Source organism: Suncus etruscus, chromosome 9 (genome assembly GCF_024139225.1).
Source record: "Suncus etruscus isolate mSunEtr1 chromosome 9, mSunEtr1.pri.cur, whole genome shotgun sequence".
Lineage (NCBI taxonomy): Eukaryota > Metazoa > Chordata > Mammalia > Eulipotyphla > Soricidae > Suncus > Suncus etruscus.
In genome coordinates, this window is record NC_064856.1 from 111,261,131 (window position 1) to 111,284,524 (window position 23,394).

At 57.4% G+C, this 23,394-nt stretch overlaps 1 protein-coding gene across 1 annotated transcript in view; it reads left to right on the plus strand.

Annotated features, from left to right (window-relative positions):
• Window positions 1–23,394, plus strand: part of LRP5 (LDL receptor related protein 5) — a 54,727-nt gene that overhangs the window by 21,438 nt on the left and 9,895 nt on the right. The window contains exons 5-17 of the mRNA XM_049781186.1: window positions 70–201; window positions 6,822–7,218; window positions 8,321–8,492; window positions 9,925–10,141; window positions 11,482–11,771; window positions 13,094–13,320; window positions 14,300–14,484; window positions 14,676–14,999; window positions 16,542–16,741; window positions 20,656–20,864; window positions 21,617–21,807; window positions 22,054–22,263; window positions 23,108–23,233. Of these exons, the coding sequence (XP_049637143.1) occupies window positions 70–201; window positions 6,822–7,218; window positions 8,321–8,492; window positions 9,925–10,141; window positions 11,482–11,771; window positions 13,094–13,320; window positions 14,300–14,484; window positions 14,676–14,999; window positions 16,542–16,741; window positions 20,656–20,864; window positions 21,617–21,807; window positions 22,054–22,263; window positions 23,108–23,233 (2,880 nt within the window). The remainder of the gene's footprint in view (window positions 1–69; window positions 202–6,821; window positions 7,219–8,320; window positions 8,493–9,924; window positions 10,142–11,481; window positions 11,772–13,093; window positions 13,321–14,299; window positions 14,485–14,675; window positions 15,000–16,541; window positions 16,742–20,655; window positions 20,865–21,616; window positions 21,808–22,053; window positions 22,264–23,107; window positions 23,234–23,394) is intronic.

The window sequence follows — 23,394 nt, forward strand, 5'->3', positions numbered from 1 at the left end:
ATTGGGGCAGGGGGCGCCTGGGGCCCAAGGATGCACCTCTGAGCCTGCCTTGTCGCCTGTGCTCCACAGTCCACACTCGCTGCGAGGAGGACAACGGCGGCTGCTCGCACCTGTGCCTGCTGTCCCCGAAGGCCCCGTCCTACACCTGCGCCTGTCCCACCGGCGTGCGGCTGCAGGAGGACAGCAAGACATGCAAGGCAGGTGAGACGGACGGATGGATGGCGGTGGCAGGAGGCAGTGATGGGTATGGGCCGTGGGCGTGAGGCGGGACGTGCTTCAGGGATGTCCATGCCCCATGTGTGGGGGTCTTGGGTCCCTGCTCCGTGCCCAGGTGCTCAGGGGAGCTGGTGCCCAGCTGTTCTGGCCCCACTGGCCAGTGCTCCTCCTCTCTGCCCCGCACAGTGCTCTCAGGCTGTCCTCCAACCCCGGGCTCGAGGAAAACCGCAGTGCGGGGCAGGGAGGTGCCCGTCTGTCCAGCCCATGCCATCCATGCAGCCAGCTTCTCACTGTCTGGCCACTCATTCATTCACTCATCTATTCACTGCTGGGGTGACCCTGCCAGGAGGCACAGTTTTCGCTCGTCACGCCGTGGAGGTCCCGGCCAGTGTCGCAGACCCCCAAGCCTTTCCTCTGGCGTGATTAACAATTTGTTCCTGGCTTTGTACTCGGCGTCTGCAGGGCCAGTACGTGCTCTGTGGCCAGGACGATGTGATGTGCCATTTGGGATGCAGCCGTGGCTGCCTCAGGAGCGTAAAGTGGGACCCCTGGGCTCAGAGTTAGAAACACTGACACGGGGCCAGAGTGATAGCTTGGAGGTAGGGCGTTTACCTTTACCCGGCATCCCATATGGTCTCCCGAGCCTGCCAGCGATTTCTGAGTGTAGAGCCAGGAGTAACCCCAGAGCGCTGCCGGTGTGACCCAAAAGCCAAAATAAAAACCCAAAAACCAAACAAAAAAAGAAACACCAACATGTGCCTCTTTCACTCACTCATCCATCCATCCATCCATCCATCCATCCACTCATTTATTCACTCATTCACTCATTCATTCATTCATCCATTCACTCATTCACTAATCCTCTCATTCATTCTCTCATTCACTTATTCCCTCATTCACTCCTTATTCATTAGCTCATTAGAGTTATTCATTATTCATTCACTTATGCATCATTCACTAAGCATTCACTCACTCATCTCTCCATTCCCTCATTCACTAATTCATTCCCTCATTCAGTAATTCATTCACTCCTTCACTTATTCACGTTCATTCATTCACTACTAACCCATTCCCTCATTTGTTCTTCACCTGGCCACAGCGGCTTGTGCCAACCACCCTTCCAGCAGGTGTCCACACTGAGCTGTGGAATCCCAGTGCCCCAGTGGCTCAGGCTCACGGGGTGCGGTGGGGACCCCGCAAGTTTGAAATCTGGTGCCAGAGAAAGTGGGGGGTCTGGAGCTGGCTCCCTTACCAGTCAGTATTTCCCTGCTCCCAGACAGGAAGTGTGGGGTGGCTGAGTCGAAATTTGGGGTGGGCTCTGAACTGGTGCTGTTGGCAGGATCCTATCGGCCGGTGGCAGACATGGGTCGCTCGTTGCCAGGACAGGCGGGTGACATAGGGCTACCCGCTCTCTGCTGCGGAGGGTTCTAGAAGGCGGATCTCCCAGCTGCCAGCTGTGGGTGTCCTGCCCATGCTTGGAGGGGTGAGGGCTCCTGGGGTGCCGGTTGAGCCCTGGAGTTTGGGGACCTAGAGATCATTTAGAGGCAGTATCTGGGGGTCACACCTGGCTCTGGGCTCTGGGGGCGTGGCTGGGCCTCTGAGGTGGGGTGAAGGCCCTGTATTGGGGTCCTGGGCTCTGGCCTGACTGCGGTTTCTGTGGGCTCTTTGGCCTGACCCTGGGCTCTGTGGCCTTATTGTGGTTCCAAGGCCTGAATCTGGGCTCTGTGGCATGTCTGGGGCTCTGGCAGCGCTGTGGGTTCTGGGGTGTCTCTGTAGGGTTCTATCTCCTGTGGCTCCTGTGGCCGTGGGGTGCTTGGTGGGGAGGTTCAGGATGCAGAGAGGCCCTGACCTGGCTCCTACCTGGGATCAGTCATGGCCTGGCCTAAAACTATGGGTATGTCTGGAACTCCTGAGTCCCACAGCCAGTGCTTCAGGAAGCCGGGTGAGCCCCTCTGAACCCCCCAAACGCCTCAGGCATGTGTGGAGAAAGGCAGAGTCACTGGGTTTGAGTAGAGCCCAGAAAACACAGAGGGGCTGAGATGGGGGCTCCCTGGGATGCAAGGTTCTGAGAGCCTTCCCGGGGAGGGGGGGGCACCTCCCTAGGATCCTGGGTAAAGGGATGGGAATGGGGGAACGGGCCAGCATACAGGAGTGAGCGGGGTCCTGGTGGGGCCCAGAATGACTCAGGCCCATCACCCCCAAGCCTCACCTTTGACTCCCAGCACCCCTGCTCCCCCCCAAGTTGAGCCTGAAAGAGAAGGAGTTTCTTTGTGTCATTTTGTTTTGGGATCACACCCGGCAGCGCTCAGGGGTTACTCCTGGCTCTGTACTCAGGAATCGCTCCTGGCAGTGCTTGGAGGACTTTATGGGGTGTTGGGGATCAAATCAGGGTCATGAGAATCAAACCAGGGTTAGCATGTGCAAGGCAAGCACCCTCCCCGCTGTCCTGTTTCTCCATTTCGTGTGTGTGTGTGTGTGTGTGTGTGTGTGTGTGTGTGTGTGTGTGTGTGTGTGTGTTTCTGGGGGTCCAACCCAGGTCTCTGTGCCTGCCGTGAAGGAGAGGTTGATGGGGGCTGATGGTGGAGGTGTGGGGTATAGGGAATTCCGGGTCCCGCCTCCTTGTCCCACCCTCTGAGCTGCCTGTGTCGTTTCTGGCTGTGACTCGGGTGCAGGAGCATCTCCTGGCCAGCGGATGGGGAGACCCTGTGGCTTTGGGGTGCAGCATCAGGTTCCCCAAGTGAGGATCTGGAGAGTTGGGGCTTGGAGTTTGCCTCAGCAGGCCATGCTCCCCCATCTCAGTGATGGGGCACCCACAGGCTGCAAAGGCCGACTTTCCAGAGCTGTTGGGTCTCCGCCCTGAGCCGCTCTGGCCTCCTATGTCTAGGCCGCCGCTGGGCCGCACCCGCCAGCCCATCTTTTTCCAATTATGTGAATGAGCTAAAAACAGCAGCGGCCTTGGAGAGAGGGACACCTTCTGCCTGTGCAGAACCAGCCCCCAAACTCAGCGTTCAGGGACCAGAACGATAGCACAGTGGGGAGGGCATTTGTCTTGCACGCGGCAGACTGGGGTTCAATCTCCGACATCCCATATGGTCCCCGGGCACTGCCAGGAGCGATTTCTGAGTACAGAGCCAGGAGTAACCCCGGTGCACCGCTGGGAGTGGCCCTAAAACCAAAGCAAAACCAAAACAAACAAAAACTTAGCACTCGGCTTCTGGACAGGGATCATCTCCCTTTTCTGGGGGTCAAGGGTGTGTGTGTGGGTGTGGGTGTCTCCTGACCGTGTTCCCTGGGGGTCAGGAGTGTGTGTGGATGTCTTCTGGCCATGCTCCCTGGGAGAGGGTTGGATGGGAGTCTGACCCCTCATAGACAAGTGGACTGAATCCCTGGGGGGCCGTGGCTGGCTGGGAGCATCAGGAGGTTCATGTCTGGTCCATGGGCGTCCCGACAGCTGGGGGCCGTCGTGCAGCCAGTCTAGTTCTGGAGGTTTCTGGATGTTAGCTGGGCTGGCACTTGTGGCAGAACTGGCCATTGGTGCCTGGGAAGTAGGTCAAAGGGAAGAGGGGGGCACCCCGAGGCCAGGCAGCTGCTGTGCTCAGTGCTGTGGCTCAGGACCGGCTCAGGATAGTCTTAGGACACCCCAGGAACAGGCCTGGGGGCCATGCCCCTCACCTTCCTTTTGGGGGCTGGGGTGGAGGTACAGCGAACAGACCTCTAAGGGCTTGTCCTCCTGGAACCAGGACCACTGCAAGCCTGGACTGATGTTTGTTTGGGGGTCCCCTGGGTTGCCCCGGGCCTGCGTGGAGGGGCCTGAGCTCTGCCATAGAGTGGCACATGCCACCCCCAGGGACAGTTGTCCCCCTGCAGCTGGACACCCCGGGTTTCACTTCCCAGCTTGTCTCCCCACTGCATCCCAAACTCCCTTGGGCAGGCTCCTCTTTCCTGAGGCCTGGTTCTGGGGGGGCCCCAGAGTATGCCCATGCCCTGTCCCCTGCCTGGACTGGTGGCGGCTGTGTGCTCCCCTTTGAGTTCCCCTGGTGTGTGTCTATTTCTTGAGCCCCTATCTTGTAATCTCGGGTGGTCTGTTCTAGCAGGCAGGGACTCTGTTCCTCAGGGACTCCCATCCCTTCCCCTCCTTGCGTCCCTTCTCTCTCTCTCTCCCTTCCCTCCTCCCTGACCCATCTCTATGCCCCTCCAAACCCCCTTCTTCAGTGCCAGCCTGGCCTACCTAGAGATCTGCTGGGGTTCTGGGAGCATCTCCCAGGCCCACCAATGTGGAAGCATACCCAGGGTGCTTGTGGGTTCTGGGGTGCTGGATCCGGGCACTGCTGTCAGGTGGGGTTGCTCCCGATCGCTCCTGGGTTTGGGCCCTGCTGGAGAGGTTCAGGACCCTGGACCCTCAGACATTCAGAAGATCCTGGTCAGCTGTAAAGTACTGAGTTGGGTTGACCCTGTGGTCGCGGGTGTCCCTTCCTGTGATTGGACAGCATAGCCCCACGGACCCCTGGCCCAGAACTGCAGGGAGGAGGATTAAGACTGCTGCTTCTAAGGGTCTGAATCTGGGCACCCCAACTCTGTTCCAGCCCCCCCCTCCCTGCAGGGGCCTCGGAGAGCAGGTGGGCCCAGCTGAGTCAAGGTAGAGACCCCAGTAGGGTTGCCACACTTGGCAGGTTTTTGTGGACACACTAGCCTGGTATTGGAGGATACAGCTGCCTGCCCACTGTCCTGCTTTCAGCTCCCTTCATTCATTCATTCATTCATTCATTCATTCATTCATTCATTCATTCATTCACTCCGGGTTTCGGTGGGTGGGACCCAACTCCTGCTCGAAATTCATGGGGGAATCCTGCAGTGACAGGGATAGAACCTGGGGCCTTTTGCTTACAAAGCTGGGTCTGGATGGCCTCTAGCTTGAGACAGGCTGGAGCTGGCCCTACCCATGACCCTGGCTTAACTGGACTCAGCGTCGCAGCGTTCAGAAGTGCTCTCTACACCCTGCACCCTAGCAAGGATGGGACTGCCTGGCCTAACCCACCTTGGGGTGTTGCCTGCTTACTTCTGCATATGCGCATGCGCAGGAAGCAGAGCTCAGGGGCGCCCCTGAAGGAAGTTCCAGGAACTGCAGTGGGGTCTCTTCTGCGCAGGCACCAGGGGGACCCTGGGACCCGTCCCCAGGACCCCCCATAAGTTGCTCCCAGTTGCCCCCAGCCTGAGCCCTGCCTCCAGCCTCAGCAGCCGCATCTCTTCAGCCCAGTTTCTCCATTTTCTGCAAAACTCTGGAACCTCAAAGCCCTGCCTGGCGGGTGTCAGAGCCCCCCTTTGGGGCTAATTATCACCTGCTATTAGCTCAGCCTGGTGTGCTGCAGCGCTCAGCCGGAAAAAGGGGCTCCCTGCAGGGGTGTGAGCCTGTGTTTGGGCTGGAGATGTGGGGCTGGCCTGATTTTGGGGGACTGTGGGGCATATGTTCCTTGATAGCTCAGGACCTGCGGGGGGCGTCACAGCCCCTCTGAATTCTGGAGACTCCCTGAACAGCCCAGAATCCCACCTCTCTTGACCCTGGATTTGGAGGCCCTGCTGGGGGGAGTGCAAATGCATCGTGGGGGTAACCCTGCTTCTGGCCCCTGATCTCAGCCTTAGATTCCGAAACCAACCCCAGGCCCGAGTCCAGCTGAGCCAAGTGCTGGGGAGCTGGCACTGTGCTCCCACTTTCGGGCTTCATTTGGTGGGATCATCTGTCTGTGGCTGCTCTGTGTCCTGGAGCTCAGTTTCTGCCCTTAGGGTAAAGAGGTCACATACATTTTGGGGTGGTGTGCAGAGGACGTTGATCTTAGGTGATGGAACCCAAGGATGGGGGTGGCCAGGCTGTGTTCAGGTGTCCTGTGAGGCTAGAACTGAATTAGGGTGTTGGGGGCACTATGGTAATGGGGCTTCTTGGCGCATGTTTGAGCCTGGCCTGTGCCTCAGTTTCCCCAACTCTGATCTCCTTTTGCTGTTGCTACCATGTGGGTGTCCCCTAGTGCAGAACCAGGTGCCCAGTGCCTTCCCTGAGCCTGGGTTCGAGAGGTTCTGTGAGAAGACAGGGCAGGCGGTCAACGTCTGCCACTCCCACCACACACACCCTGGGGTCCTTGCAGGCAAGCCTAATTGCCCTGAGTGGTCCCCAAACCTCAGGGTTCCTGAGACCAGAGGTGGTGCCCAGCACTGGGAGAAGTGTCCATTTTTGGATCCCCTGGGCCCCGAGATGCCAGACGTAGCTTGGGCATGTGGTAGATTTGCAGGCCTAGCATGGGGAGACCAGAAAGTCCAGACTGTTCCTGGGGACCCCTGGGCAGCCCCACCTTCTCTGCCATGCAGGAGGCAGCATCCCTGCAGCTGGGTGAGGGCTGGCAGGGGGCAGGAGCATTGCATGCTTTGAGGAGCCCAGTGTCCAGTGCCTAGGCAGGAGAGGAGCGAGCGAGGAGGCTGTACTGTGAGCCTCTTGGCTGACCCCCCTCTCTGCAGCAGCAGCCGCCTGTGCCAGCACACAGGGCCTAGTGAGGCTGAGGGCCCACTGGTGCCCAGCCCTGTGCCCGCCTCTCATCCCGAGCTCGCTGATGTCCCTGCAGGCGCCGAGGAGGTACTGCTGCTGGCCCGGCGCACGGACCTGCGACAGATCTCGCTGGACACGCCGGACTTCACGGACATCGTCCTGCAGGTGGCCGACATCCACCACGCCATCGCCATCGACTACGACCCGCTCGAGGGCCACGTGTACTGGACGGATGATGAGGTGCGTGCCATCCGCCGGGCACGTCTGGACGGCTCCGGGGCGCAGACACTGGTCAGCTCCGAGGTCAGCGACCCCGACGGCATCGCGGTGGACTGGGTGGCCCGCAACCTCTACTGGACCGACACGGGCACCGACCGTATCGAGGTCACGCGCCTCAACGGCACCTCCCGCAAGATCCTGGTGTCCGAGGACCTGGACGAGCCTCGGGCCATCGTGGTGCACCCTGTGAGGGGGTGAGTGGGGCAGCGGCATACGTTCTGGAATGTTCTCTTGCTTGCAGGGTCCTGAGGGCTTGTGGAAGTTACAATTTAAAACTTGTTCCCAAGTTTTGGGGGGACCTCAAAGGGGACAGGGATGAGGCACACCCCCCTCTTCACTTTTTCCTCCAGTTCAACTGAGGAAGTGGAGCCCAGAAAGGTTGAGGATTTGGCTGTGGCCACACAGCTGGAGGGCGTGGTTGCACCCATCTGCTTCCAGGTCATTTCAGGGCTCAATGAATCCGAGAGCTGGTCAGTCTGTGCAGTCAGTCGGAGCCTGGTGGAGTTTCCCCCAAACTTTGTAGAGGAGCAGCTGGGAACCTGAGGGGCTGTGAGCAGGACAGCAAGAGATCGAGGGGAGGAGATGGACGCAGCTCCATCATGGGGCTGGAGATGAGATGTGGGGGATCCCTTTGGGGTGTCCCAGGGACAGTTTTATGTTTGTGTTTTTGGGCCACACCCGGTGGTGCTCAGAGGTTCCTCCTGACTCTGCTATTAGAAATTACTCTTGACTGGCTCAGGGGATCCATGGGATGTTGGGGATCGAACGTGGGTCAGCCGCATGCAAGGCAAACGTCCTTCCTGCTGTGCTGTTACTCTGGTCCCATCCTGTGGACAGTTGCAGGGGACTTTGGCAGGTATGGGGCTGGGTTAGACTTTTTGCTTCTGCACAGAGTGGGGGACAGGAGAGGGTCAGTTATGGGGGACACACCAGGGAAGTAGTTTCTTGAGTTTTGGGGGGTTGGTGCAGAGTTCTGGGCTTTCCAGCCCTGCTGAGAGTCTGAGGAGTCCCACAAAGGGGTCAGGTTCAAGTGTGGAGACATTAGTGGCTAGGGATTGGTGACCAGTCAGATATGGATATGGGAGGGACTGACTCTACCCCCCAACCCTCTAGACCCTGATTCTGTCCATGGGCCCCTCACAGCGACCCCCGGGGTCCCTGCTCTTCCCCACCCCTGTGCCACCAAACCCACCCTGGGTGCTCCTCTGTTCCTGCTGTCCTTGCCTTCCCTCAGGGGGTTGGGGCGCTGGCCTGGGGGTGCCTCATCTTCATTGTCTTGGGCCTCTACTTCTGCAGCCTCATGTACTGGACCGACTGGGGGGAGCACCCCAAGATTGAGTGTGCCAGCCTGGATGGGCAAGACCGGCGTGTGCTGGTGAATACATCTCTGGGCTGGCCCAACGGCCTGGCCCTGGACCTGCAGGAGGGCAAGCTGTACTGGGGGGACGCCAAGACTGACAAGATTGAGGTGGGTTGTGCCCGCTCCCCTGTCCTCCTCAGTTCCTCTGCATGGGGGGGGGGGGGGCGTGTCACCTGGCATTTCCCACCCTGCTTCTGTGCTGTGGCTCCAGGCATTCACATGTTGGACGGTCAGCCTCACCTGTATAGTTTTGTGCCTGATGTTTTCATCAAACCCCTAAAGGCTCTGTTTTTTTATTTTTTATTTTGTTTGGTTTTGGGCCATACCCAGCAGAGCTCAGGGGTTACTCCTGGCTCTGTGCTCAGAAATCGCTCCTGGCAGGTATAGGGGACAAAATGGGATGCCAGGATTCGAACCACCATTGGTCCTGGGTCGGCTGCTTGCAAGGCAAATGCCCTACCGCTGTGCGATCTCTCCGGCCCCTAAAGCAGGGGTCTCAAACTCGTGGCCCTCGGTCGTTTGCGGCCCTCTGTACAACATTTTGTGGCCTTGCCCTAGAGGAATCTTTCTTTGTTTTGTTTTGTTTTAGTTGTTTGGGTCACACCCCCCAATGTTCAAGGCTTACTACTGACTTTGCACTCAAGGATCACCCAGACTTTGCCTCCTGCAGCCCCCAGGTAAATTGAGTTTGAGACCCCTGCCCTAAAGGCTCTGTTTTAAAGATCAGAAATAGTTGGGGCTGGAGTGATATGATAGCACAGCGGGTAGGGAATTTGCCTTGCACATGGAAGACTTGGGTTTGATACCTAGCATCCCATTGGGTCTCCCAAGCCTGCCAGAAGTAATTTCTGAGTGCGGACCCAGGAGTAACACTTGAGTCACACCTGAGCCGGATGTGGCCCAAAAACAAAAACAAAACAGATCTGAGTCAGTGGCTTCCAGTGTGTTTGGGCCAGAAAACCCCAGACTCTGAAGTTTGTGGCCCCTGATCCTTGACACTGGCAAGCAAGAATCCAGGCCTCAGCTTGCAGCAGTGTTGCCCTGGTGTTCAGTATGAGCGTCATTGTGCTCTGGAAACACAGCAGTGTGGAGGGTGCAGGAGGCTGGCCGCATCCGAGCAAACATTGCTAACCGATGCGTGTCATTGCTGGAGGCCAGGCCACAACCCTGCAGATGTAACGAACTGATTCCTTCAGTTCTGTGTGATGGTGCTGGAAGCCAGTCTGCATCCCTGCAGACATTGATAATTGATGCCTTCAGCTCTGTGGCTGCACCCAGCAGACATCACGAATCGATTTCAGACCTCCTCCCTCAGAGCCTGCCTATGCCTGAGACTCACATATAAATCCATGCTGGCATTCACTGCTCGCTGGTGTGCCAGGGGTACCAGACATGCCCCCAGTATGCCTGCAACCCAGCAGTCACACTTGGGCAGGGAGGCGGGGCTCTGCCATATCCTGGCGAGGTTCAGGACGCTCTGGGGCTCCTGTCTCTCCTGGGAGGCTCCTGCCTATGCTGACCTGAGGCTCCCATCCCGCAGGTGATTGATGTGGACGGGACAAAGAGGCGGACGCTCCTGGAGGACAAGCTGCCCCACATCTTCGGCTTCACGCTGCTCGGGGACTTCATCTACTGGACCGACTGGCAGCGGCGCAGCATCGAGCGGGTGCACAAGGTCAAGGCCAGCCGGGACGTCATCGTGGACCAGCTGCCCGACCTCATGGGGCTCAAGGCCGTGAATGTGGCCAAGGTGGCTGGTGAGTCGGCTGCCTCTGGGGCACTGCCGACGGGGTTCGAGGCTGCTGCTGGTCTGTTTGAAGCTAGAGCAGTGGTTGGGTGTCCAGGTGGAGGGGTGAAAACAGCAACTGGGGCGGCAATCGCTCAGTACTCAGAAGCTACTATTTCTTTTCTGTAGTATCAAATAATTAACGATGGGGCTGGATGGCGGTGGATGGCGATGGATTTCTCTCTGCCATCCCAGGCCACGTGGCTCAGCAGCCCCATCCAGCCGGCGGGTCCCAGGCCCAGGTGAAAGGCGAAATCACTCACAGGCAGGCATCAGGAAGTATCAGCTTTATTCATCCCTATTTACCACATGTGTGGCCCATATCATAACCAATTAAGCAATCAGCCATTCTAGGCTACCCTGCATCTAAACTTCTTTTAGCCATCTCCCTTTGGCCTCCATCCTGGTCAAACACCAAAAGAGGCAGAGACCCAAAAGCCAGAGCGCCCAGCAGCGCAGAAAGGGCAGAGACCCTAATCCCCTCGCTCCAAGGTTTATCTACTTATTCCAAGACCCCTCCCAGGAATGGGCGGGGTCTATCAGGTAAGGTCACACCTAATATTCAGTTCCCAAGACCCCTCCCAGAAATGGGTGGGTCTTAGGTAGCTACACATAATTCCAGGGTCTCAGATAGGTACACCTACACTTTTCTTTTTCTTTTGGTTTGTTTTTGGGCCACACCTGGCCGCACTCAGGGGTTACTCTTGGCTCTGCACTCAGAAATTGCTCCTGGCAGGCTCAGGGGGACCATATGGTATGCCGGGGATCCAACCTGGGTCTGTCCCGGATTGGCCGTATTCAAGGCAAATGCTCTACTGCTATGCTATTGCTCCGGCCCCAACTATTTCTTTTCTTTTTGGAGCCACACCTAGCGGTGCTGGGGGGGGGGTCACTTCAGGCAGTGCTCGGGGTACCCTATGGTATGCTGGGGATAGAACCTGGGTTGGCCTCCTATAAGGCAAGCACCTTCCCTGCTGTGCTGTCGCTCCACAAGCTAATATCTGAGGGTTCTGGGGGATATCTGGCTTCATTTCTGGGGGCTCCCCATGCAGAGCTTCCCCAAACACCTGCATCCTGGGTCTAACCATATGCAGCAGCTCCATGGAATGGGAGTTGGTGCACCCCACTTTGTGGGGTGAACCCCAGTGCAGAGTCTTTATGGAGACTCAGTCAGGGGGTGTCTAACCAGTTCAGGGTCTGGGGGTGCCCGAAGTGGAGTTGTGTCCTGTCTGGCTGAGTTCTGTTTAGGAGGCTTGACTGCCTGCCTTATTCCCCTGCCTTGGCCACACTCACGCTGCCTGTCCCCTGCAGGGACCAACCCGTGCGCGGACCAGAATGGCGGCTGCTCCCATCTCTGCTTCTTCACGCCCCATGCCACGCGATGCGGCTGCCCCATGGGCCTGGAACTGCTGGGGGACCTGCGGACGTGCGTGGTGCCCGAGGCCTTCCTGGTGTTCAGCAGCCGTGCGGCCGTGCACCGCATCTCCCTGGAGACCAGCCACAACGACGCCGCCATCCCGCTCACGGGCGTCAAGGAGGCCTCGGCGCTCGACTTCGATGTGGCCGACAACCGCATCTACTGGACGGACGTGGGCCTGAAGGTGGGCGCCTGGGAAGGCAGGGCGAGGGCTTAGGGTGCTACCTTGCGCCCGGACTGAGATGGTTGGGAAAGAACTCGTGGTTTCTGGGACTCATGGGGACCCCCTTTTCTGTTTTTATTTTGTCTCATTTGGGGGCCTCACTTCGCAGTGCTTAGGGGTTACTGCTGACTGTGCTCAGGAATCATTCCTGGCAGTGCTCAGGGCACCCTATGGGATGTCGGGATTCAAACCCAGGTCATCTGCGTGCAAGGCAAACGCCCTCCCTGCTGTGCTGTCTCTGACAGGAACCCTGTTTCTATATGCTACGACCAGGTGTAGTTATCCCCCTGACCTGTCCTCATGCCCACCCCCTGGATGCAGCATCTACTGATTTGGGGACCTGACCTCCCCTCCCCTGCTGTGCCCTAGAGCCCCAATACACCTTCTGGCCATTCTCAGCCAACCCCTGAGTGAGGGGCTGTTGTGTCTGCTCTTTCCTGCCAGCAGTAGCTCTTTTTAATCTGCCCTTTTTTTTTTTTTAACGGAGAAGGGAGGCAGTGTTGAGGGTTTGCATCTGGGTCAGCCGCGTTAAAGGTGAGTGCCCTAAACTGACTGACCTGTTGCTCTGGCCTTATTTTTGTTTTCTTGTTTTGTTTGGTGTTTGAGTCATATCCAGCAGTGCTCAGGGGTTATTCCTGGCTCTACGCTCAGAAATCGTTCCTAGCAGGCTTGGGGAACCAAATGGGATGCCAGGGATTTAACCTGGGTCCATTCTGGGTCGGGTGCATGCAAGGCAAACACCCTACCACTGTGTCCAGCCCTTCTGGCCTATTCTTGAGGCAGCTGAGTGAGCAAGTGGGAAGTAAATAACATACAAATATTGCCCAGTACTCCCTGAGGCCACCTTTCAGACCTTCTTATGCAGACTTCCAGGCCTGGGGGCGGCTCAGTGGCCTAGGTCTGGCCTTACGTATGTGAGTCACACCCCAGCTTCTAGCCTGCACCCTTTCCCACATCAAAGATACGTTTTATAAACTAAAATAAAAACTCTGGGGCTGGAGTGATAGCACAGTGGTAGCATTTGCCTTTCATTTGCCTTGCATGTAACCAACCCATATTCCATCTCCAGCATCCCATAGGGTCCCTCGAGCCTGCCAGGAGTGATTTCTGAGCACAGAGCCAGGAGTAAGCCCTGAATGCTGCTGGGCGTGGCCCCAAAACAAAAAAACAAAAACAAAAACAAAAAACCCCAAAATTTGTAAAGTCAAATATTAAAACCCTTTGATACTGCGCCTCGGCCCTCATGCCGGCTGGAGCCGCCACTGACCCCACTTCTCCCCCAGACCATCAGCCGAGCCTTCCTGAATGGCAGCTCCGTGGAGCACGTGGTACAGTTTGGCCTCGACTACCCCGAGGGCATGGCCGTGGACTGGCTGGGCAAAAACCTGTACTGGGCCGACACCGGGACCAACAGGATCGAGGTGGCCCGGCTGGACGGGCAGTTCCGGCAGGTCCTCGTGTGGAAGGACTTGGACAACCCGCGGTCACTCGCCCTGGACCCCACGAGAGGGTGAGGACCGTGTGTGCAGGGCAGGGCCAGGTCCCATTTCTGCAGCGGTCTCAGGCTGGGACTTGGAAGGGATAATGGTGGCCCCCGTGTCTCGCTGTGACTGTCCTTGGCTAGGCCCTGGGGACTTTGGGGACTGCACCGGTCCGCGCTTAAGCTGATAGGGAATGAATTGTCAGGACACAGCACCTAGAAGGTTCCAGGCATGAGAGAGAGGGCGAGCGAGGTTAGGGGTCCTGAATTGAATCCTGTGTCTTCTGTGTCTTGTCCCCAGGGTCAGGCCATCTCCTGTCCTGTATCCCCATATCCTGTCTCCAGAGCAGGCCATATTCTGTGTCCCCTGCGTCCTGGCCTCAGACTTGGGCCGTGTCCTGTGTCCCCTGTGTCCTGTCCCAGACCAGGCCCATGTCATATCCTGTCCCCAGACTTAGGTCGTGGCCTGTCTTGTGTCCCACATCCTGTCCCCAGACTTCATTCATCTCCTCTCCTGTGTCTCTAACGTCCTGTCCCCAGACTCGGCCACTGCCTGGTCATCCCGGCACAGAGGCCCAGTGAAAATTTCTTGGAGATCTTGTTACTCCTTTACCCCCATGCCTGTGCCTAGGCCCAGAACCAGGTCCCCAGAACCGGGTCCCCACCAGAGCCAGTGCAAGAGCTTTGGCAGGGTCATCTGGGCATGTACTGCATACAATCTGATCAGAACCCGACCTTACTTCCTGGCACCATTGACTGCAGTTGGATCCACTGGGGACCCACTGGAAGGGACAAGTAGCCGTCTCCGCTTCTGAAACTCTGAGTTTGTCCTCCAGAGCTGTCCTCTGGGCCTGGTAGATGGACAGTTGCCCCGTCTACAAAATTGGGGTGTCAGCTCCTGTCTCCCCTTGCTCCCAGGGTGGTGGACAAACCCTGCAGGGGGAGAGCGGGCTGAGAGGGTGAGTGGATACCCTGGAGCCCACCGTGTGCACCCCTGGCCTGTCCCCAGCTACCTCTACTGGACCGAGTGGGGCGGGAAGCCTCGAATCGTGCGGGCTGGCATGGATGGCAGTGGTGCTGTGATGCTGGTGGACAAGGTCGGCCGTGCCAATGACCTGACCATCGACTACGCTGACCAGCGTCTCTACTGGACCGACCTGGACACCAACATGATCGAGTCATCGGATATGCTGGGTGAGGATCCGTAGGGTCACCCCGGCCTGGCTGGGCAGTGATGGGTCCCCACGTTTGCGGACCGAACTCAGGCCTTTTCCCCCTGCCCCTATGCGCACTGTAACTGGTTTATCACAGACGGGGAAACTGAGGCCTGGACAGCTCACCGACCTGCCCAGGGCCCGACTGAGCAAGCTTGCGTGTTCCCACAGGCCAGGACCGGGTGGTGATCGCCGATGACCTCCCGCACCCATTCGGCCTGACCCAGTACAGCGACTACATCTACTGGACCGACTGGAACCTCCACAGCATAGAGCGGGCCGACAAGCGCAGTGGGCGGAACCGCACCCTCATCCAGGGCCACCTGGACTTCGTGATGGACATCCTGGTCTTCCACTCGTCCCGCCAGGACGGTGCCAACGACTGTGCGCAGGCCAACGGGCAGTGTGGGCAACTGTGCCTAGCTGTGCCCGGCGGCCACCGCTGCAGCTGTGCCTCGCACTATACCCTGGATCCCAGCAGCCGCAACTGCAGTCGTAAGGGCCCCGTGATCCCCACACCAGGAGGCGGAGGGGGAGAGCCTCTCCATTGGTGCCTTGGAGCACCTGGAGAGTGGGCGGGTTGTGCACTGCACGGTGTGGGCTGTGGCCCAGAGGTCTGGCCTGGTAGTTAAGCTGGAGCTTCACCCAGACACCGTGGGTGGGGAAGGCCGATCACTGTGGGGAGGTTCGTGCCCTGAACAGTGGGCTTCCTCTCCTCTATTTCTGTTTTTTTTTTTTTTTTTTTTTTTGGAAGGTGGGGTCTAAACCCAGCATGCTCAGGGGTTACTCCTGGCTCTGTGCTCAGAAGTTGCTCCTGGCAGGTTCAGGGGACCATATGGGATGCTGAGATTCGAACCAGGTCCGTCCTGTGTTGGCCACGTGCAAGGCAAATGCCTTACTGCTATGCTATCTCTCTGGCCCCTGAAATTTTATTTTATTTTATCTATTTATTTATTTATCTATCTATTTATTTATTTATTTTTTGAGTCACACCTGGTGGCACTAAGGAGTTATTCCTGGCAGGCTTAGGGAACCGTATTGAGATGCCGGGATTTGAATCCCATTCGTCCTGTGTTAGCTGCTTGCAAGGGCAAATGCCTTACAGCCCTATTGCTCCGGCCCCTGAGATTATTTAACTTTATTGATTGATTGGTTTCTGGGCAACACCCACACGTGCTCAAAGGTCACTCCTGGTTTTGTACTCAGAAATTGCCCCAGACAGGCTGGGGGATCATATGGGATGCTGGGACTCGAACTAGGTCCCTCCCAGGTCGGCTGCATGCAAAGCAAATGCCCTACCTCTGTACTATCTCTCTGGTCCCATATAACTTTATTTTTGTTCTGTGGACCACACTCGGTGATACTCAGGGGTTATTCCTGGCTATGTGCTCAGAAATTGCTCCTGGCTTGGCAGACCATATGGAATGCTGGGGGATCGAACCGCAGTCTGTCCTAGGCTTGTGCAGGCAAGGCAGACGCCTTACCGCTTGCGCCACCACTTGGGCCCAGTTTTTACCTCTTTTGTGGGGACAGGGAAGAACGTCGCCAACAGTGCTCAGATTGTCTGAGGCCATTCCTAGCAGTGCTTAGCTCAGTGTCTGGGCCTCCTCAAGCTGTCGAGACAGACAGAATGTGGGGTTGGTGGCTATGCATGTTGGGACTGAACTACTTGAGGCCTCATGTACGTGTGGCAGCCCATGGAGTTAACGATTTTTCTGCCCCTTGTGTCGGGCTTTTTTCTTTTCTGATTTTGGGGCATACCAGGTTGTGCTCCAAGAGTACTCCTAGAACATTGCTCCTGAGTCTTTCCTATGCAGGACCAGACATCCAGCACTGGCCTGCACTGCATAAAGTCCCTTTGAACATCACTCCAGCCTCTGGGTTTCTGGTTGAGGCATCAGGACCGCCAGGACGCAGACATCACCTGTGTGGTCCCGTCCACCATCCCTGCAGGCCACAGCTGCTCCTGCTCACTTGTCACCTGTGTCTGCCTGGCACCTCCCGGTCCTGACCACAATCCCCTTTTTCCTCCCCCAGCACCCACCACCTTCCTGCTATTCAGCCAGAAAGGTGCCATCAGCCGCATGATCCCTGATGACCAGCAGAACCCGGACCTGGTCCTGCCCATCCACGGGCTACGGAATGTCCGGGCCATGGACTACGACCCCCTGGACAGATTCATCTACTGGGTGGATGGGCGACAGAACATCAAGCAGGCCAAGGACGACGGTTCCCAGGCAGGTGCCCCTGTATGTGTGTGTGTATGTGTGGGGTGGACCTCTCGGTTTGGGTGGGTCTTGTCCCTGCAGGAAAGGACCCTTAGTCTGTCTTCATGCAGGACCCGTGCAGGCCTCAGGATTTCTTTTCCTTTTTCCCAGGGGTTGCAAGTGGGGCCACCTGGTGCTGGCTGTTAACTTGTGGCTCCTCAGGCATTCTGTAGGATTGCCTGCACCTGACCCTGGCCCCACGGAGACATAAGGCTTTTGAAGAGAAGGCGCAGGACACTGGGGACTCATTAGGGGCCCAGACCCGACACTGTGTGTGGTCAGCAAGAGTGGGGAGCTGGGCAGGGCTGCCTGAGCCCCAAAACATGGAGGGATGGGCCCTGTAGCTCTGAGCTGGAAGGAAGACGGAGGGGCCTGGCTGTCTGTACTTCCTCACTCATGAAAGGACTGGGGAGGGTGTCTTGGTCCCCGACCACTGCCAGAAGTGATTCCTGAGTATAGAGCTAGGAGTAAAGCATCACTAGCTGTTACCCAAACACCCTCCACCCCCAAAATTTGCAGAGCACTGATGCCGTCTGTGAGGGCAGAGTTGGGGCTCATTTGTGGCTTGACCGTATGCCCTGCAGAAGCTGCATTTGCCTGTCAGGGCTTCCTGGCCTGGCTGTACCAGGCATCTCCCATTCACCAGGGCTGTGGCCTTGGTGCCCATTGGACAGCGCCTGGCACATTCAGACCTGTCTTTATGCGGGTTCAGCACCCCTTGCAGAAGAAGCTGCAGAGTCTCAGGGCTCCTTGCGCAGGGGTCAGGCAGGACCAAAGTCTCGGGTTATCCCATGAGACCTGTTCCTTGGCTGGGTGCTGGTGCAGGAAAGCTGGGGGAGACTTGCTGGAGGTGCTGGTGTCTCCAGGCCTAGCTGCCAGGACCCTGGCAGACATAGCTTTGTGCTGGGAAGGGAGGGAAGGGGCTTACAGCATATGGGCGGAGCTAGTTAACAAATAATGGGTGGGGCTTAGGGCTGGTGGGAGGGGGTTGTATCATAATGGGTGGGGCTTAAATAGGTGGATGGTGTTAATTTATGGGCGGGGCTTGTCATGAATGGGCAACACTCACAAGTGATTGGCGGCACTCACTGCAGTGGAATTTCCCTTTATCATCCCAGAGGCAAAATCAGCCAGTCCCTCTTTGGGTCCTTCATTGAGAACTGCAGGGTGCAGACTGGTAGGGGTGGGGAGTGATTTTTTTTCATCAGGCTGATGACAAGCTCTTTGAGTAAGGAGAGGAGGAGAGAGTGAGGCTGTGGTATCCCGCAGGGACTGTTACCAGGTGCAAATTGCCTTCCAGGCCCTGCAAAGCACTTTAGTGTCTGGGAAGGAGACCCTGGACTGGCTCCGGGTCCCACCTACTGCTGGAAGCCCTGTTCCCCATCTCATTAGCACCTGCCCAGGGTGTGTGCAGTCCTTCATTTGGCTCAGCTATTTCTCTCTTCTCTTTATTCATTTTTTTGTTTTTTGTTTTGGCCACACCCGGTGACGCTCAGGGGTTACTCCTGGCTATGCGCTTAGAAGTCCCTCCTGGCTTGGACACTGGGGGATCGGACCTCGATCCATCCTAGGCTAGCGCTGGCAAGGCAGACACCTTACCTCTAGCACCACTGCGCCGGCCCCCTCTTTATTCATTTTCATTGTTTGTTTTATTCTGGGGTCACAGCCCGAGGATGCTCAGGGGTTACTCCTGGCTTTGTGCTCAGGGATGGCACGTGGGCGTGAGAGACCATCTGAGAAGCTGTTAGAGACCAAGTTGGTTGTGCCCTGTCTGTGGTCCTGGGCTCCCACATTCTCCAGCTTCCACACCCCTTCACCCTTATCTGTGTGGGTAGCACATATTCATGACCCCTGCAGCTGTTTCTGCTGGCCCTCTCCGGCCCCCCTAGGTCCCCATCTGCTGACTGTTCTACAATGGCCCCCAATCCTTTCTGTTTTTCTGTGGGTCTGTCTGTCACTCTGCACATCACGAGTCCCCAGGTGAGAGACATATTAGAACATCCTTAAGGTGGAAACGTCTGCCAGTGCGTGGGGGAGGGTCATGTCACCAGGCCCCTCCTTTGTTGCCATGGTGGTCCATGTTCCTAATGGCCACTGGCTTCTGAGTAAGAGACAAGGAGGTGGGAGTGTCCCCGAGACTTGAATTTCTTAGTGTAAGTATTGCTCCCAGCTTAGAAAGTGGAATTGGGGGCTGACATGATAGTTCAGCAGAGGTGAGGGGTGGAGTGGGCGTTTGCCTTGTGTCCGTCCGACATGGGTTCAATCCACATTATCCCTTATGGTCCCCATGCACTGCTAGGAATGATTTATAGGCACAGAGCCAGGAGTAGCCCCTGAACATTGCTGGTTGTGGCAAAAAAAAAAATTGGAATTGGAATTAGGGGCCAAAACAATAATACAGTAGGAAGGACATTTGGGCTGCAGGTTGCAACACTTGGGTTGACCTGGGTTTGATCCCTGGCATCCCACATGGTCCTGACTGATTCCTGAGCACAGAACTAGAAATATAGAAGTAAGCCCTGAGTACTGCTGGGTATGGCCCCCAAATGAAAAATAAATAAAATAAGAAAGAAAATAAGGAGGCGGGGGGGGGGGGCGGCGGCGGAGAGATAGCATGGAGTAAGGCGTTTGCCTTGCATGCAGAAGGTTGTGGTTCGAATCCCAGCATCCCATAGGTCCCCTGAGCCTGCCAGGAGCGATTTCTGAGCGTAGAGCCAGGAGGAACCCCTGAGCACTGCCGGGTGTGACCCAAAAACAAAAAACAAAAAACAAAAAAAAATAAGAAAGAAAGAAAGAAAGAAAAAAAATAAGGGGGGGTAGAGAAATAGAATGGAGGTAGGGTGTTTGCCTTGCATGCAGAAGGACGGTGGTTCGAATCCTGGCATCCCATATGGTCCCTCAAGCCTGCCTGGAGCCATTTCTGAGTGTAGAACCAGGAGGAACCTCTGAGCACTGCCGGTTATGACCCAAAAAAAAACAAAAGGAAGGAAGGAAGGAAGGAAGGAAGGAAGGAAGGAAGGAAGGAAGGAAGGAAGGAAGGAAGGAAGGAAGGAAGGAAGGAAGGAAGGAAAGAAGGAAGGGAGGGAGGGAGGGAGGGAGGGAGGGAGGGAGGGAGGGTGGGAAGGAAAAGAAATTGGAGTGGGTTGTACAAGTCGTCCTTCCTTTCTTGTGGTCCTCCCAAGTGGTGCTCACCAGGCATGGGGACCCCTCAGGCTGATGGTCCCATGAGAGCCACAGCTGCCTTGCTGCCACAGTGGTGCCCAGTCCCCAGGACACACTGAGTGATGCTCTGGGGCTCTGTGTGGATGCTGAACATGTGGCTTAACATGTGGCACATCGGGCCCTAACCCTGGGCTCCCCCTGCCCTCCTTCCTGTCTCTCTGGGAAGGGACATCTGTATCTCCTCATGGGCTTGCTTGAAGTGTCCCCAGGATTGCTTATGGCTGGTTCCCACAGACCTGCCTTCCCCAGGGTCTCAGCCAGAGTCTCCTCCACTTACACTCCACTGCCAAGCTCTGGTCTTAGGGACCAGAGTGACAGCTGGGACGGGTCCCACCCATCCACATTTGGGAGTATGGGTCAGTCCCGCTGCAGAGAAGCATGACCTTCCTTCACTGGACTCAGATGCCGGGACTCAGCACAGTTGCCCTGGGGGGCTGGACCAAAGTCTGGGGCAGTCAAGGGGGACTGGGGACTCCCTTTTCCAGTCTCGGTGCAGGAAGACGACTTGTGAAGGGGGGTTCTTGGAGGTGCCAAGTACCTGCCTGTTTGTTCTGGGGGTGCACTGTGTGTCGTGGAGGTTCTCGGGGCACGACAGGGTGGGGATGCACGGGCAAGACAGGAACCCCCCGCTGGCTCTCATGCCTCCCCTCTCCCCCTTGCAGCTGACCCTCCTGACCACCCCAGGCCCCAACCAGAACCCTGAGCGGCAGCCCCATGACCTTAGCCTGGACATTTTCGGCCGCGCGCTCTTCTGGACGTGCGAAGCCACCAACACCATCAACGTGCACCGGCTGAATGGGGCGGCACTGGGCGTGGTGCTGCGCGGAGACCGGGACAAGCCTCGCGCCATCGCCGTCAACGCAGAGCGGGGGTGCGGTGGAGGGCCCGTGGGGGGCTCTGTTGGGTGGTTTTTGCCTGGGCAGGGACATCTTGCCGAGACCAGCTGGGCTGTGTGCTCTGGCTCTGGTTACTAGGGGAGACCTTCCCCGGCATCCAGTGTAGTATGTGTCATCTAGATGGGTTCCCCCTTCAGAGCTCGGGCACAAGCTCCCTTTCCGGGGTGCCCTTTCGTCCCTGGAAGGTGTCACAGGCTCCCCAGACAGAGGTGGAGCCTTTATAGGACAGTCTGACAGAAGGGGGGCACTCGGGGGCTGAGTGCAGGAGGGTGTCTGGCACTGGTAGGGAGCACAGATGGATGAGCATAAGTGTGGGTGAGCATAGGTGTGGGGTGAACAAGATAGGTGCAGAGCTATCCAGCCCCCACTTCTTGTCCAGAGTGATCATTCCCAGCTCATTGTCCTAGTGCAGACCTGGGTTTTTATTTATTATTTTGACACGGGGGCACTCACTTGGGAGTGCTCCATGCATCACTCCCCACAGTGCCCCAGGGTCTTTGTGATGCTGTTGATGGAGCCCGGTCACTCTCTCACTCAGCCTCGTCCCTCTTTCTCCTCACCTGGCATCACCTCTGCAGACTTATCCCTCATGCGGTCTGGGGTCCTCACTGTGGCGTTGGGTTAGACTTACACTAGAGTGCGGGGGGTCCCCTTGCAGGCTCGGGGGCAGCAGGCGCATTGGGGTCCCCGCCGCCCGTCTGAGGGTCTCCCTGTGCCTTTCCTGTAGGTACCTGTACTTCACCAACATGCAGGAGCGCGCGGCCCGGATCGAGCGGGCGGCCCTGGACGGCACAGAACGCGAGGTTCTCTTCAGCTCCGGCCTCATCCGACCCGTGGCACTTGTGGTGGACAACGCGCTCGGCAAACTCTTCTGGGTGGACGCAGACCTGAAGCGCATCGAGAGCTGCGACCTGTCGGGTAGGTGCCCCTGGTCCCCCCGGGTCTGGCCGTCAGGGCAGTGGGCACCGTCGGGTGAGTTCAGGTTCCACAAGCGACCCTGAGGGGGCATATGAGCTGTTGACCTTGTGCTCTGGGTTCTACTGGCACCGTCGAGGTGGGCCTAGGCAGGAGATGCAATGCCTGGGACCCCGTGGAGGGAACAGGGCTGCAGATCGGGACAGGGGCTGAGCTAAACGGCCCCCGTGGCTCTGCCATCTTCCACAGGGGCCAACCGGCTGACCCTGGAAGACGAGAGCATCGTGCAGCCTGTGGGCCTGGCCGTGCTGGGCCCGCACCTCTACTGGGCCGACCGGCAGCAGCAGCTGATCGAGCGCGTGGACAAGGCCACGGGTGACCGGCGGACGCGGGTGCAGGGCCGAGTGCCCCATCTCACGGGCATCCTGGCAGTGGAGGATCGCAGCCGACAGGAGACCTGTAGGTGGCGGTCTCAGGGAGGGTGGCAGGGTGGGTGCTGAGCTCTGATCCACTCCTAGGAGGGAGAGGGCAGTGACCGTCTGTGGTCGTGGGTGGTGTGTGTGTGTGTGTGTGTGTGTGTGTGTGTGTGTGTGTGTGTGTGTGTGTGTATACTGGATCTCACCCCATTGTTCCTCCTGGCTCTGTGCTCAAAAATTAATTCCTGGCAAGCTCCCGGAATCCTATAGGATGCTGGGGATTGAACCCAAGTCAGCAACATATAAGGCAAATGCCTTCCTCGCTGTGCTATATTGCTTTGGCCCTAAAATCTTCCCCTGTTTTTTGGTTTTTGGGTCACACCCAGTGGCGCTCAGGGGTTACTCCTGGCTGTGCGCTCAGAAATCACTCCTGGCAGGCACCGGAGACCAAATGAGATGGCGGGAATTGAACTCAGGTCTGTCCTGGGTTGGCTGTGTTCAAGGCAAATGCCCTACCACTGTGCTATCTCTCTGGCCCCCAAATCCCCATTTTTTTGGTTTTTGGGTCACAGCTGGCAGTGCTCAGGGGATTTTACTGGCTCTACGCTCAGAAATTGCTCCTGGCAGGCTCAGGGGACCATATGGGATGCCGGGATTCTAACCGCCGCCCTTCTGCATGCAAGGCAAACACCTTACCTCCATGCTATATCTCCGGCCCCCAAATCCCCATTTTTAACTCCTTAGTCAGATCCCACCTGGGAAGGTTCAGCTGCTCATATCATTGGAGTTCAGCCCCAGAGCAGGGCTGTTTCTGTTGGAGGCTGCTGCTCTCTGCTCAGTGCTCTTACCAGCAGAACTACACCGGCTCCCGTTGCTTCTCTTTGCAGTCACCCACCCATGCGCCCGGGACAACGGCGGCTGCTCCCACATCTGTATCGCCAAGGGCGACGGCACCCCTCGCTGCTCCTGCCCCGTGCACCTCGTTCTCCTGCAGAACCTGCTCACCTGTGGCGGTAGGTGGCGCCGTGGGGCTGGTTTCTTGACTCCTTCCACAGTGCTCGGGTTTTCTGTTGCTCTGTATTCAGGGGGTCCCTTATGGTGGGATATGGTGGGATCTGGGCACCATATGAAGTGCCGGGATTTGAACTCGTGCAAGGCCAGTACTTAACCCTGC